Source organism: Carcharodon carcharias, chromosome 18, assembly GCF_017639515.1.
Source record: "Carcharodon carcharias isolate sCarCar2 chromosome 18, sCarCar2.pri, whole genome shotgun sequence".
Lineage (NCBI taxonomy): Eukaryota > Metazoa > Chordata > Chondrichthyes > Lamniformes > Lamnidae > Carcharodon > Carcharodon carcharias.
The window spans coordinates 46785018-46799777 of NC_054484.1; the positions used below are offsets into that span (position 1 = coordinate 46785018).

A 14760-nucleotide genomic window follows, 5' to 3' on the forward strand; every position below is an offset into this window, starting at 1 on the left:
GTTCCCAAACATTGTTTTCTTCAGTTTTGAATGCACAATAGCACTTTTTCCAATGGGAAAGGTAGTGTCATGCATCTCAACGCTTACACAATTCTGATAAATGTAACAGTCAACTTATCTTTGCAGGATAGAACCCTATAACCAGTCACTGCAGTAAAAGTTCATCTAACTTACATTACGGCATCTAACTATTGAAACTGAAAGAAAAGATTTTTTAGTATTTCAGAGCCTGTCAATGAAAGAATTTCAGGAGGAGATGACTGTTTTTCTTTTGTTGCCCTCTTAGGACAGAGTTTCCTTCGTGGCTCCTGAATCCTCTGAGGTGCCCTTACATAAGGGACACAATTCAACAAAGATTGCGGGCGGTGGTGTGGAGGGGGGGGTGCGGAGGCAGAGGGAGGGCGTTGGTGTTGGACAGCCCACTTCCCGCAATGGCACCAGCAAGGAATTGGTGCCAAACAATACATTCTAAAAATAAAATGCTCCGAAGAGCTAAAAAAAAACTTGGTTTCCTTTATTGCATTTCTTCTAGTTGATGCTTTTTTGTTAAGTTGATTAGTAGCCTCAATATCTGGAATAATAATAATGTGGTTCCACACATTTAAAAAAATGTTCTAAACATTTGTAAAGCTTCCGCCCCCCCCATGCATATTGTGGCATGTATCTTCCAAGGAGCAGGGCATGAAGATTCTCCTGACACGATGCTGCTGAACATTTCTCCTGAGATCTTCTCAGCTGGCAAAGAAATGCAAAGTGCAGTGTACCCCAAGGTACACTGTTGTAGCTGAGCAGAGTTAGAGAAGAGAGGGCACTCCCTCTGTTTATGGCACTACGTGCCATATGGTAAGTCTAAAGGTCCAATCTTTGAATGTGGGTTAAAGAATGGGTGAGTTGAGTGGGTGGTGAGTTGATAAGTGGGTAGGTGGACAAAGTGTGTAGGTGGGTGAGGTGGGTACTGGATGGGACGGGTGAGTGGGTAGTCAGGTGGTCAGGGGGTAGTCGGGCTGGTTCAGGTAGTCGGGTTCCTTCAGTGGGTGTTATCAGGTGATAGTTGGGATGGGTCAGGGCATAGTCAGGTGGTTGGGGGGAGAATTGGGTCGAAGACTCAGATCCAGTTTGGGTTGGTGAATATAGTCGGGTCCGGCCAGGGGAGTAGTTGGGTCATTGGGAGGGGTAGTCGGATCAGCAGGGTGGGAGGCGCGGGTTGGTGGATCTGGCTGGTAGGGAGGGTAGTTGGTTCAGGTTGGGGGCTAGCCGGTTGGTCAGGGGGGTAATCATGTTGGGAGTTGGTTGGGTCAGTGGGGGAATAGTCAGATCGGGTTGGGGTCAGTTGGGGTCTGGGGTGTTGTTGGATATTTGGGAGTTCAGATTTATTGATTGGGGAGGGGGTTCGGTTGAATAGTTACCCCAGGTGTTCGACCAGGTTTTAATCTAACATTTCCTGCGTAGCTACCAAGATAAGTTGCGCAGATCTATCCCAAGTCTCTGACTCTAGCTCAGAGTTGGAGACCTTTGTGCAGGGTCCCGGAAAGCAGGAGTTTAAATTTCCTGGACAATTCCCATGTGGCTGATAATGTCAGGACTTCCACAGGTTCCTGATCTTCCGTTGTGTGCCTGGTCTCTGATGATCTGGAGACAGGAAGATTTGGGTCTGTATATGTTTCATCATTAAGTTTTAAAATTTAACATTTTTTAGGACCCACCATGCTTCTAGGTTTTGTTTTTGGAACAAGTTAAATTATTTATCGTCTGTTTTGCATTATCGTATGATGCTCTTGTAAACATTATCTGTCAGCCTACTAATCAAGATGTACACGCCTAAAATTTTATTTTTAAACATCAAATTGTGCAAAAGTGCACAAACAGGACGAAGCTACTGTTTCCAGTTAAACTTTAGATTTAATTGGTGGAACCTTGTCCACTTGCTGCTGGAATGATGGGTTCATTTTTAAGGCAGGAATATGATTTCTGAATGGGTGGGGATTGTTGAGGCTCTTTCCCAGAACAACGGAATTAACAACACACATCGGGACTCGTCGACCAACTAGGAAGAGCAGGTGGGCTGACGTGTCCATTCAGTCAAGGGAAGGATATCTATTTAAAGTGGCCACAACATGGGTTGCATGGGTTCACCAGCACTTGGGTTTTTGAGGCTGCAACAGCCTCGAAAATGGAGAGACCTGTGAAGATCACTCCCCAGCTCTCTCACCCTTACATGAAGGCCTGCTGCAGGATCTGAGGGGCTGCAATGATATGAACTTTCCCAAGGATTGGAGGAAGAGGACAACCTTTCTAACCATGCAGGTGTGGATGGAAGTGGCCGAGGAAGTCAGCAGCAGGAATGTGGTACCTTCAACTTGGAGGCAGTGCACTAAGAAAATCCAGGACCTCATGATGGCATGACACTTTCAGTTGCTAATATGCAGCATTCTCCTGCATAGCATTCCTCAAAACAACAGACCTTGCAGCTCCACCCAACCCTCTCTTTCTGCATCTCACACCCCCAACATTCACAGTCACCGTCAGCTTATAGTCTCATAGTCTCATGCCTCTTAGTCACGCTTCACAAATGCTGTCCTTCCCTTGTCTACACATAAGCCATTACGAGCATTATGTTCGTACCTCTCTCCTTTCTCTCCATGCAGGACAGGACAGCATATAGCTTGGTGAGAGGCAGATACCTAAGGAGGCAGTGGGGATGTATGTGGTGACCCTCCAGCAACAGGAACCTTCTTGTTCATTGGCAATACATGCCCACCTGCTCCCCTTGGAATGAGGTCTTGCTCCAGGAGTCTGTAGGTGTCAGCAGCAAATTGCTGTGAGAGCCTGAGCCTCCTGAGGCGCTCGTGGTCACACAGGTCAAAAGGCCTGATCCTCTGCTTGTAGACCCATGTAGGTGGGCTCGGCTCCTTCCAGCTGGATTTCCATCACCACTGCATCTGCCCCATTATGGAGGGGCATGCATTTGAGGAGAAGGCAGCTGGTGCTACTGCTGGTATTGCTCTGGCTGCTGCAGGAGCACTTGGCACTGGTGTGGTCTCTGCTCTTGCCCATCAGTTAAAATGGAACTTGGAGCTGCTTAATCTGCTCAATGTTGTGGTGAATGCTGGTCGGAGGCAAGTGTAGCTGAATCTAGACAGATGTAGTGTCTGCCAAGAAGTTGGCAGAAGTCTGTTAAGATTGACACACGCTCTGAGAGAAGAAGCACTTAGAACAGCACCCGCTCAGTGATCATGGCAGGAGTTCTTCAATGTAAGTGGCCAAAACCTTCCTAGCTTGTCAGTTTCACTCAGGAAGATTTTCCCACTGCGCACTTACCTCATTGTCCGGCAAGGTGGAGTCACGGAATGGAACCCATGTGTTTTTGGGAAAGAAGGAATTCCTTGGGCTGGATTTTACAGCCTCCCACTGGGCATGTTTTCACCAGGGATCACGTAATATATTTCAGGTGGCTAGCCACCGGCTTCCCGCCTACCCCTGACTCAGTCCCCATAATACAGTGGGGGGGGGGTAAAGAGCTCACAAGCCCACCCGCCCTTAGGCATATTGAAGGCCTTCAGTGGCCAATTATTGCCCACATAAAGCCCTCAATTCGTCTTCACTGTCATAAAATGCTGGGCAGTGGTAGGCGGTTGTACTTTAAACAATAATGTTGAAAATGTGGGAATGAAGGAAAGGTACATCATTCAGGGGGTACCCTGTGCACATCAGGCTGTTAACACCTTTTGTTCCTCCCTGCCTGGCCTCCAAACCATCCCAGTGCCGTGCACGCCTGCCCCCTCTCTAGCCTTCCTAATCCCTGCCCGTCAAAGCCCCAGACTTACGTCTTTCCAGTGGCCATTTCTTCTTCATTCCAGGGACTGCTTGCAGATACAGCAGCACCGACTACTGAGTTCTTTCAGATTGGCCAGCAGCTCTCGAGGGCAGGGCAACCTCTCACTGAGCGGTGGACGTGTAACCCTCAGCTTGATTAGGCCATCCAGAGAATGTTATCACTGAGGGATGGCCATATTTAAAGTTGGTCAATTGAATTGACTTTCCTTCTGAGGTTTGAGCAGTATGCCCCCCAACCAACCACCCTCCCTCCCAACTGTAAAATCCAGACCCTGGCTACAAAGGCCCTTAATGCTCTTTTTAAACGTCTTCATTGCTTTCTTGCCAGACCCATGAGTGTTCCCTGTAAGACTTGGAATCTGCCCCATGGAAAAGGTGGAAGGCAGTGGGGTGATCCCCTCAACATGGCCTGAACCTCCTCTGGGTTGTGGATATGTCAGAGTCTTGTACTTTTCCAAAGAAGATAACATTCAGTAGCCAAACCTTGGCCTGTTTCATGTCTGTTTGTTTCTTATATAGCTCATTCCAAAAGTATTGTGCGCTATTCATTGGAATTTATTTCTTTATGGGAATCAATATGCTCCTTCTCTAACTTAGTGTGAAACTTTGCAATAGCCAGGCCAGAAACAAACTCCATAACTATATTGTGTTGTCAATAAATCCTGACCCTGTCACTCTGACTGTTTACTGGCTCCAGCTTTGTCCATCAGAATGTTGTCCAAGTCAAAGAGGAGTACTTGGAGTCATGTCTAGCAGTGGCCACTTCACCATCAACATCATCCAGGAGCCAGAAAAGTTGGTTTTAGGGAATATTATTGTGGAAAATGGGGAGGCCATTTTGCTCCATATTTAGCCTTTGCTGTACTTGACTGAGGAATGCTGAGAACTGTATGTGTTTTAACTGCTTTGAAAAATTCAAATCTTGAGAATTTCACCCCTCTAGTGTACTTTGACAGACAGCAAAGTCATGCTAATCCTTTCCTCAATGTACATGTCAAATTGTTGAAAGATTATAACTGTTATCTGTGTACCTATGATGTAAACAGGTAACACTGCAACATTTACCTTGACCAATTGTTATAGCACTGTTGTCAGTAGAGGTAAATTAAATGATATTAAAGTTAAGATTTAAGTTATGATCAGTCATAAAAAAACTATTCCACTTAAGATATGCTGTTTGTAAGTCATTGAAGTGGAATTATTTTTGGAATGCTGAGGGTATGTATCAAAATTCAATCCAGCCTCTCTTATTTTAAACTAATTTAGTGTGACTTCTCTTAACTGCTATGGATCAGAATATTAAATTCTCATGGAAGTATGGTATATATTTATTTTTCTTTGTCTCTCCCCTTCCCTAGGGAATGTACATCAAATCAACATATGATGGTCTACATGTAATCACTGGAACAACTGAAAATGTAAGTTGTCTTCTCCAGTAAGCCAATGACTTTTGCATTACTGATCAGTAGAAGATTTCAGCTATAATTTTTATTTAGCTATGGCAACAAACTATTTTTAAAAAGTATTCAACAGTGGTGAAATGTTTGGAAGGATTCTCAGTGGGAATTAATGAGTTGCACTTTCTATTACAGTGATGCACAATTACCAATTTTTAATCTCCACCGTGTTTTTTAGGTGAAAGAAATATTTAATTTAAAGGAAGAGGTGATTATTATTATTTTAAAATATTTTAAAACTATTTCACAGTCATTGTTCAGCATAAATGCTGTCATGATTATTGATTTGAAAGAAGTATTCAAATTGCAAAATCTGAATTAATTTAAATTGAACAAGTGAATAGACCTTGAGAAATGGTTTTGCAGTTGGTTAGCAAGTCATCCTTCCATTCCTAAGTATTTGATTCAAACTTAAATGTGTATAAATAGCCATTCTTGGCTATAAGAATCCTGTACATCAGATCCTACCCAAAGAGAGTTGAGGCATTCTTAATCTAATCCTAGCTCACTTTTTATTTGCTGTGGACTAAAGCATAAATTTGCCAGCAATTCAGCATACATTTGTAGTTTTAAGATAGCTGATTAATAGATGAGGAGCAAAGAGACAAAAAATATGAATATAGCAAGGGAACCTTCTGAGTTAGGACAATGTAGAGGGCATTCCATTCCACTTGACCTGTGCTACTGAACAGGTTGATGCTGCCTTATGATGAAAACCTGGATGAATGTTTGATTTAGCAGCATTGATACATGTCACCCTTTGACACACACAAAAGAAAGAACACTATCTCACTATCCTGATATTTTCAAGAGCAAATAGGGATAGGCAACAAATGCTGGCCTTGGCAGTGGCGTTCACAACCCCAGAACAAATAAAAGTTAGAAGCACGTGTTTTATTTATATTACAAGCATTTGCTTCTCTATAGTTAATTTGGTTTAAATCAAAAGGTTTAGCAAAATAAAGTTTCTAACAGGAATCGCTTTTTAATTTGATGCAATTTGTGTTACTGTGTATAAATTAATTAGTTCTATGCTGCTATTCAACCTGTTGATAGGCTGTCCTGGGGAATAAGGTGGGACTTCAGATAAAGCACCTACTTCTTTTAAATGAATCTATGGAGCACTATGGTGAGAATTTAAATTTTCCTGACAGCAAAGCAAATCAAGTGTTGCAATAAATATTATCATTTAGCCCTTTTAAAAATCTGTAAATGAGCATTTCTGTCAGTCAGAATAATTTATTCATGATTTTAGTGAATAGTAAATTGTGCTGCAGATTCTAAATTTTTTCTTAGCTTCTTATTCCTCGCAATTAAGGCCGTGGTTTTCCGGCCCCCGTCGTGGGCGGGACCCGCTGCGGGCCGGGCAATGCCCCAGCCGAAAGTCCATTGACTTGCGGTGGGACCGGAAGATCCCAGCAGCGGACGGGTGTGGAAAATCCCACCAAATGTATTTAAAACTGGTATAAAAGATTTATTGGTTTTCTGTTGTTTATGAAATCTATGCAGTAGTACGGTGCTGCTTAAATGCACAGGATGGGACTAGAAATTCCTGTGTAAGTAAAGGAGACATGCAAAGAAGTAATCTTATAAATAAGGAGACCTGTATCAGGATTAAAGTGCATTAAAAACACAATGTCTACAAGCTGCTGTACCTGTGTGATGCCCACACAAACCTGGCTTGCACTCCCTGACTTTAGAAGCTTCAGGAGTGACTTGATGGATGTGATTAATATGATAAAGAGATTTAATGCTGGAAAAGTATCTCCACTGGTGGGAGAATCTAGACAAGGAGGCACAATCTTAAAATGAGAGTCAGGAGTGAAATCAGGAAGCCCTTTTTCACATAAAGAGCAGTGCAAATGTGAAATTCCCTCCCCATGTTAGGGCAATTGAAATTTTCAAGACTGAGATCCACATATTTTATTAGCTAAGGATATCGAGGAATATGGAACAAAGGCGGGGTATATCGATTTAAGGTACAGAGCAGCCATGATACAAGTGAATGGAGAAATGAGCTCAAGGGGCTGAATGGCCTTCTCTCATTCTGACATACTTGAAAGGTGGTGTGTTTCATTCCACCCAAAGATATTCTTCACTTTAATCCATATCTTAGATCTTGTGTATTTTTAGAGTAACAGGGAGGCAGTTGCGATTTTTATCATACATTTTAGTCACTGAAACCCCTGTTTTTTGATATTAGATTTAAATCCTGATGAATTTGCTCTTTAACATAGATTAATACATAGTTTTATTGCATAAAGTGGGTCAATTGTAAAGTCAGGAGAAAAATAACCTTATAAAAAAGAAATTGGTACCATTCGTGAGTTGGAAAAAACATGCAACAATTTTTTTAACCTTTGGTAGGAAGTATCTTCAGTGGATACTTCAGATCCATTTCTGTCATGAAGAGGAAATTGCAAAAAAATCAACTCCCTTGATGTAGGTGACAAAATGAGAATTTTTCTTTGCTCAGCATATTGTTATGATTTGGAATGCACTGCCTGAAAATGTGGTGAAAGTAGAATCTGTAGTAACTTTCAAAAGGGAATTGGATAAATACTTAAAAAGGATAACTTTGTAGAGCTCTGGGGCAGGAACAGAGAGAAGTGAGAATAATTGGTAGTTCTTTCAGAGGGATGGCACAGGCACGATGGGTCGAATGGCTTTCTTTTATGCTGTATGATTTTGTAATTCTAGCTGCCATTGACAATTGTGTATACCAGCTGTGCAGGGCCTCCAGAAATGGATGTTGAGACATGAATCTTTGTTTAGATTTGGGCTCGGAATTCTTGCTGCTTGTAACAAACAGTCCTTTCAGAAAGATCTGAAACTATGGGCTTTTTTCCCTAAATTTTGTACAAATGTACATTTTTTAAAAATTAAATCACAGATCTACCTTTCAAATGAATAATTGAAGAAGCACCTTATCCTGAAGTATACTTGCCATTTTATTTGCACTAATCTAGTCATATCTATAATTTATTAAAATAAGATTGGCACAAGAGTGCAAGTGTTACAGCAAACAGCATCTGTTTTCCATTAAAATTAGATTAGTCTCCAAAATATGCCCACAAGAACTGCATGTGACAGTAATGGCTGAAATAACCTTCAAGCTCCAAATGAGGAAGTTTTAATGGGAGTTAAAAGTTTGACTCTCCAGGTTGCTCATTTACAAGTTGCCAGGAAGAAGCTTCAAACAGATAGGTAACAGAGTCATGGAATGTTTTCAGTGACAAAGGAGGCCTTCTGGCCCTTCTTGTCCATGCCCTTCCCCTGTAGCTTTGCATACTTTTTCTCTTCAAGTTATTACCCTTTTGAATCTCCCTCCACCACATTCTTAGGAAGTACATTTCACATGCATTTCAGTCACTGCATAAAAAATTTTTCCTCATGTCCCCTTTTGTTCTTTTCCTATTCACCTTAAGTTGGTGTCCTCTGGTTCATGACACTTGCGCCAATGGGAACAATTTTTATCTATCTACTCTGTCCAGACCCTGCATGATTTTGAACACCTCTATCCAATTTCCTCTCAGCATTCTCTTCTCTAAGGAGAACAACCCTAACTTTGCCAATCTGTCCACGTAACTGAATTCCCTCATCCCTGGAGCCATTCTTGTCAATCTTTCCTGCACCCTCTCTCGGGCCTTCACAGCTTTCCTACAGTCAGGTTCCCAGAATGGTACATAATACACCAGTTAAGACCAAACCAGTGTTTTGTAAAGGTTTACCATAAGAGAAAAACCCGTCACAAAGAGCGTGAATATGTGTGCTGCCCTGCTTGATGTTTTGTGTGGTGACATTATCAAATAGTGTGATGCTATTAAGGCACAAACTGTCATCAGATTGTTGAAAGCTGTGGAATATCCAATTCAATGGAGGAAGAGGTAGATAATTTGTTATGGAGGGATGATTTTGAAACAGAAAGTTCCAAATCTCATCCAGATTGGGATGCATACGATGAAGCCATAGCCGAAGAGACTCGGATAGCATACGATGAACACTGCATTGGATGCCAAAGACAATGAATTTAACAGGTTTTAAAACACTTTAATTGTGGTCAAAGGTACCTTTGTACAATTACTTTATTCAATAGCCATGCCAAATTAATTTAATATGAATTCCTGGTGTTTTCTTTTACAATTTGAAATGGTAGCCACCCACACTAGCAGTTCACATTTTATGCTCAGCAAATAAGTTGACCTCCGTTTTTGGAATGGTTTTTAGAGGCTTCAAACATTAACTTACACATCGACGTCTGTGGTAATTGGAATGCTATTTCACCTTGGAACTTCCTTTGCGCAATAGTACCTAACTCATGACAGCAGGAGTCTGAACTTCCGTGGCAGTAAGTGAGATTGCATGACCGTGTCTGAGCTTCCACTAAAGTACTCAGGTATTGGGTGGATGCTGCTTGTGCTACAATGGATGCTGAGACATGGCCATCAGATGCTGCATCACGGTTAGTTCCACAGATATGTTGATGGAGATAGCCACTCTTCCATGTTGGAAAGGATAGGTTCCATTTCTTCACAAAGCCCTGTGCCAGGTTGGTGCTAAACTCTTCCAGGCAACTTCATATTGAACACAAGCTTTTCAGTGGACCAAGCATTTCGCCTTTTGTGTTGTCTAGACCACCCGAAGTCATCTGAATCCTCTGCAGCAGAACTGGTGTGTGATCTCACCTTCTGACGAAATGGAAACTGCGCTGCCCTTTCCCCCAGTCCTAACAGATCCTGCTTCGAATGCTATTATGAAAACTACACTTACCTCGTTGGAGAGCAGAGGTCAGGAACTCCAAATCCCGGCAGACCTCCGAGTTTCTGCACACGTGCAGACCAGGAACAGGCTGCACATGCACAGTTCTGCATTTTTACATTCTTTGGGCCCAGCTGCCTGTGCATAAAGAAAAAGGACGCAAAATTCTGGGTCATGTGATCCGGAGCAAAGTGCCATTGAAGATGTGTCCCAGGCAGGGGACAGGAGGAGGTCCCAAAGAGAAAGGGGACAGGGAGAGATCTCAAAGGGAGAGTCCCAGTCAGGGGACAGGGACAGGAAGAGGTCCCAGTTAAGTTAAAAGTAGGAAAAAGGCTGCTGTTAGCAGACTTTAAGTGAACGGTGTTCAGGAGAAACCCTAAAGATCCAAGAAGGCAGCAGAAGGTTGGTGATTCCGTGCTATGGGCCGTTGAGGCAAAGATATCCCTTTGAAGCAGTAGTGTTCTGCTCAGCATGGCCGAAGAGCTGAAGTTTTGTTGCGAGTTGGTGCTTGAGTGCAGATTCGGGAATTCAGGGTAACGGAATCTCAGAAGATAAGATTGAAACCCTGCATGGTGGGCATTTGTTGAGGGTGTCCGAGTTGGAGCGACCTTTGGAGAGGATTGCCCGGTTAGATCTTCAAAAGTGAAAGTGGGAGCCCCTCATGAGAAAGACAGGGTTTCAGTGAGATTTATTGACTCAGTGTTACTGTCGCCTGGGTGGATTGTTGAGAAATCTGTACACTTTGTCTTGGTAGCATTTGCCATTTAATATGCAGTGTGGTGTGTTTGATCAGTTTGCCTGTTACTCACATGTACTTCATTTTTACCCTGAATGTTAGAGTATAAGATAGATTTTGTAAATTGTTTTATCTTTCTGAACTTGTATAGTAAAGTTTATTTTGTTTCTTCAAAACCCATGGAACTTAGTGGGCTTTATTCACTGAGCCTTGAATCTCGAACTTTGTCTACTTTAAACAAAACATTATTGGACCCTAACTGAATCTTACCAAAAACTTGGGGGTCCTGTCTAGGATCATAACACTAGTCTCTAAATTACCTGCAGTGAAAGTAACTGAGCTGATGGCTGCAACTGTAAAATCAAGTGATGGAGTCTCTTCATCTTCATATTCTTCTGTCTCTTTCTCCACTGCATGGGTAGCATCCAGAGGTGGAATTTTTCATTCTGGAAACTACGTCCAATGGCAGGCAGGAGAGCCAATGTGATACAAAAACAGAATTACCTGGAAAAACTCAGCAGGTCTGGCAGCATCGGCGGAGAAGGAAAGAGTTGACGTTTCGAGTCCTCATGACCCTTCGACAGAACTTGAGTTCGAGTCCAGGAAAGAGCTGAAATATAAGCTGGTTTAAGGTGTGTGTGGGGGGGCGGAGAGATAGAGAGACAGAGAGGTGGAGGGGGGTGGTGTGGTTGTAGGGACAAACAAGCAGTGATAGAAGCAGATCATCAAAAGATGTCAACGACAATAGTACAATAGAACACATAGGTGTTAAAGTTAAAGTTGGTGATATTATCAAAACGAATGTGCTAATTAAGAATGGATGGTAGGGCACTCAAGGTATAGCTCTAGTGGGGTTTTTTTTAATAATGGAAATAGGTGGGAAAAGGAAAATCTTTATAATTTATTGGAAAAAAAAAGGAAGGGGGAAACAGAAAGGGGGTGGGGATGGGGGAGGGAGCTCACGACCTAAAGTTGTTGAATTCAATATTCAGTCCGGAAGGCTGTAAAGTCCCTAGTCGGAAGATGAGGTGTTGTTCCTCCAGTTTGCGTTGGGCTTCACTGGAACAATGCAGCAAGCCAAGGACAGACATGTGGGCAAGAGAGCAGGGTGGAGTGTTAAAATGGCAAGCGACAGGGAGGTTTGGGTCATTCTTGCGGACAGACCGCAGGTGTTCTGCAAAGCGGTCGCCCAGTTTACGTTTGGTCTCTCCAATGTAGAGGAGACCACATTGGGAGCAACGAATGCAGTAGACTAAGTTGGGGGAAATGCAAGTGAAATGCTGCTTCACTTGAAAGGAGTGTTTGGGTCCTTGGACGGTGAGGAGAGAGGAAGTGAAGGGGCAGGTGTTGCATCTTTTGCGTGGGCATGGTGTTGTGCCATAGGAGGGGGTTGAGGAGTAGGGGGTGATGGAGGAGTGGACCAGGGTGTCCCTCATGTTTCCAACCCACCCAGGATTACAGGTATCTCCGGGACATAAAACGTTTCTCGGACTGCTGTTCCCGTCACATTCTGAAATCCACTCTCAGTGCCATGCGCCGCCATATGAACACACTCGACCTCTCCCTCCAGCAGCACCGCCGTACCCTTTTTCAAAGCTGCGCGTGCCCCCAGTTTCATTTTATTCTTCGGCTCATCCGACGCCTCAACAAGAAACTTTTTCTCTTTCTCTCAAGTGCTAAGGAACGCAAGCTCCAACAACTCATCGACACCAACACCCATCTAGGACCCTCCACCCCTGCCTGTCCCTCCGTCCCCACCCTTTCTTCCAATCCCAACCCCAGCCGTGTATTCACTATACTCCCTGACCTTCCCCTCTCCGATGCTGAACGTTCAGTGCTCAGCAAAGGACTTAGTTTCATACCCTTACGCCCTCACCTCAATGAATTTCGGGCTCGGCATGATACTAAACTCTTCTTCCGCCGTCTTCGTCTCCGGGCTCACTTCTTTGGGCAGGAGTCCTCTCCCAGTTCAACGGATCCTTTTACCCATCTCCAATATTCTCCCTCCACCTGGACCCCTCCCTCTGGATTCTTACCTTCTCTCGATCTTTTCATTGAGAACTGTCGGCGCGACATTAGTCGTCTCAATTTCTCTGCTCCTCTCACCCATTCTAACCTGTCTCTCTCTGAACTTACTGCACTCCATTCTCTCAGGTCCAACCCTGACATTGTCATCAAACCCGCTGACAAGGGTGGTGCTGTTGTTGTCTGGCGCACTGACCTCTACCTCGCGGAGGCTGAGCGTCAACTCGCAGACACTTCCTCCTACCTCTCCCTGGACCATGACCCCACCACTGAACATCAAGCCACTGTTTCCAGGACTGTCACTGACCTCATCTCCTCTGGGGATCTCCCTCCCACAGCTTCCAACCTGATAGTCGCCCAACCTCGGACGGCCCGCTTCTATCTCCTACCCAAAATCCACAAACAGAACTGCCCCGGTAGACCGATCGTCTCAGCTTGCTCCTGCCCCACAGAACTCATTTCTCGTTATCTTGACTCCCTTCTCTCTCCCCTTGTCCAGTCCCTTCCCACCTACATCCGTGATTCCTCTGACACCTTACGTCACATCAACAATTTCCAGTTCCCTGGCCCCTACCGCTTCCTCTTCACCACGGACGTCCAATCCCTCTACACCTCCATCCCCCACCAGGATGGTCTGAGGGCCCTTAGCTTCTTCCTCGAACAGAGGCCCGAACAATCCCCATCCACCACTACTCTCCTCCGTCTGGCTGAACTTGTTCTCACGCTGAACAATTTCTCCTTCAACTTCTCTCACTTCCTCCAAATAAAAGGTGTGGCTATGGGTACCCGCATGGGCCCCAGCTATGCCTGTCTCTTTATGGGGTATGTGGAACATTCCTTGTTGCAGTCCTACTCCGGCCCCCTTCCACAACTCTTTCTCCGGTACATCGATGATTACTTCGGTGCCGCTTCATGCTCTCGTCAGGACTTGGAAAAATTTATTAATTTTGCTTCCAATCTCTACCCCTCCATCATTTTCACGTGGTCCATCTCTGACATTTCCCTTCCCTTCCTTGACCTCTCTGTCTCAATCTCTGGTGATAGACTGTCCACCAATATCCATTACAAACCCACCGACTCCCACAGCTATCTCGACTACAGCTCCTCACACCCCGCTTCCTGTAAGGACTCCATCCCATTCTCTCAGTTCCTTCGCCTCCGTCGCATCTGTTCCGATGATGCTACCTTCAAAAACAGTTCCTCTGACATGTCCTCCTTCTTCCTTAACCGAGGTTTTCCACCCACGGTCGTTGACAGGGCCCTCAACCATGTCCGGCCCATCTCCCGCGCATCCGTCCTCACGCCTTCTCCTCCCTCCCAGAAACATGATAGGGTCCCCCTTGTCTTCACTTATCACCCCACCAGCCTCCGCATTCAAAGGATCATCCTCCGCCATTTCCGCCAACTCCAGCATGATGCCACCACCAAACACATCTTCCCTTCACCCCCCTTATCGGCATTCCGTAGGGATCACTCCCTCCGGGACACCCTGGTCCACTCTTCCATCACCCCCTACTCCTCAACCCCCTCCTATGGCACAACACCATGCCCACGCAAAAGATGCAACAACTGCCCCTTCACTTCCTCTCTCCTCACCGTCCAAGGACCCAAACACTCCTTTCAAGTGAAGCAGCATTTCACTTGCATTTCCCCCAACTTAGTCTACTGCATTCGTTGCTCCCAATGTGGTCTCCTCTATATTGGAGAGACCAAACGTAAACTGGGCGACCGCTTTGCAGAACACCTGCGGTCTGTCCGCAAGAATGACCCAAACCTCCCTGTCGCTTGCCATTTTAACACTCCACCCTGCTCTCTTGCCCACATGTCTGTCCTTGGCTTGCTGCATTGTTCCAGTGAAGCCCAACGCAACCTGGAGGAACAACACCTCATCTTCCGACTAGGGACTTTACAGCCTTCCGGACTGAATATTGAATTCAACAACTTTAGGTC

At 44.5% G+C, this 14760-nt stretch overlaps 1 protein-coding gene across 4 annotated transcripts in view; it reads left to right on the plus strand.

Annotated features, from left to right (window-relative positions):
* Window positions 1-14760, plus strand: part of cnksr2a (connector enhancer of kinase suppressor of Ras 2a) — a 580037-nt gene that overhangs the window by 256065 nt on the left and 309212 nt on the right. For all 4 annotated transcript variants that reach the window (XM_041211522.1, XM_041211523.1, XM_041211524.1 and 1 more), the window contains exon 7: window positions 5193-5252. In XM_041211522.1, the coding sequence (XP_041067456.1) occupies window positions 5193-5252 (60 nt within the window). The remainder of the gene's footprint in view (window positions 1-5192; window positions 5253-14760) is intronic.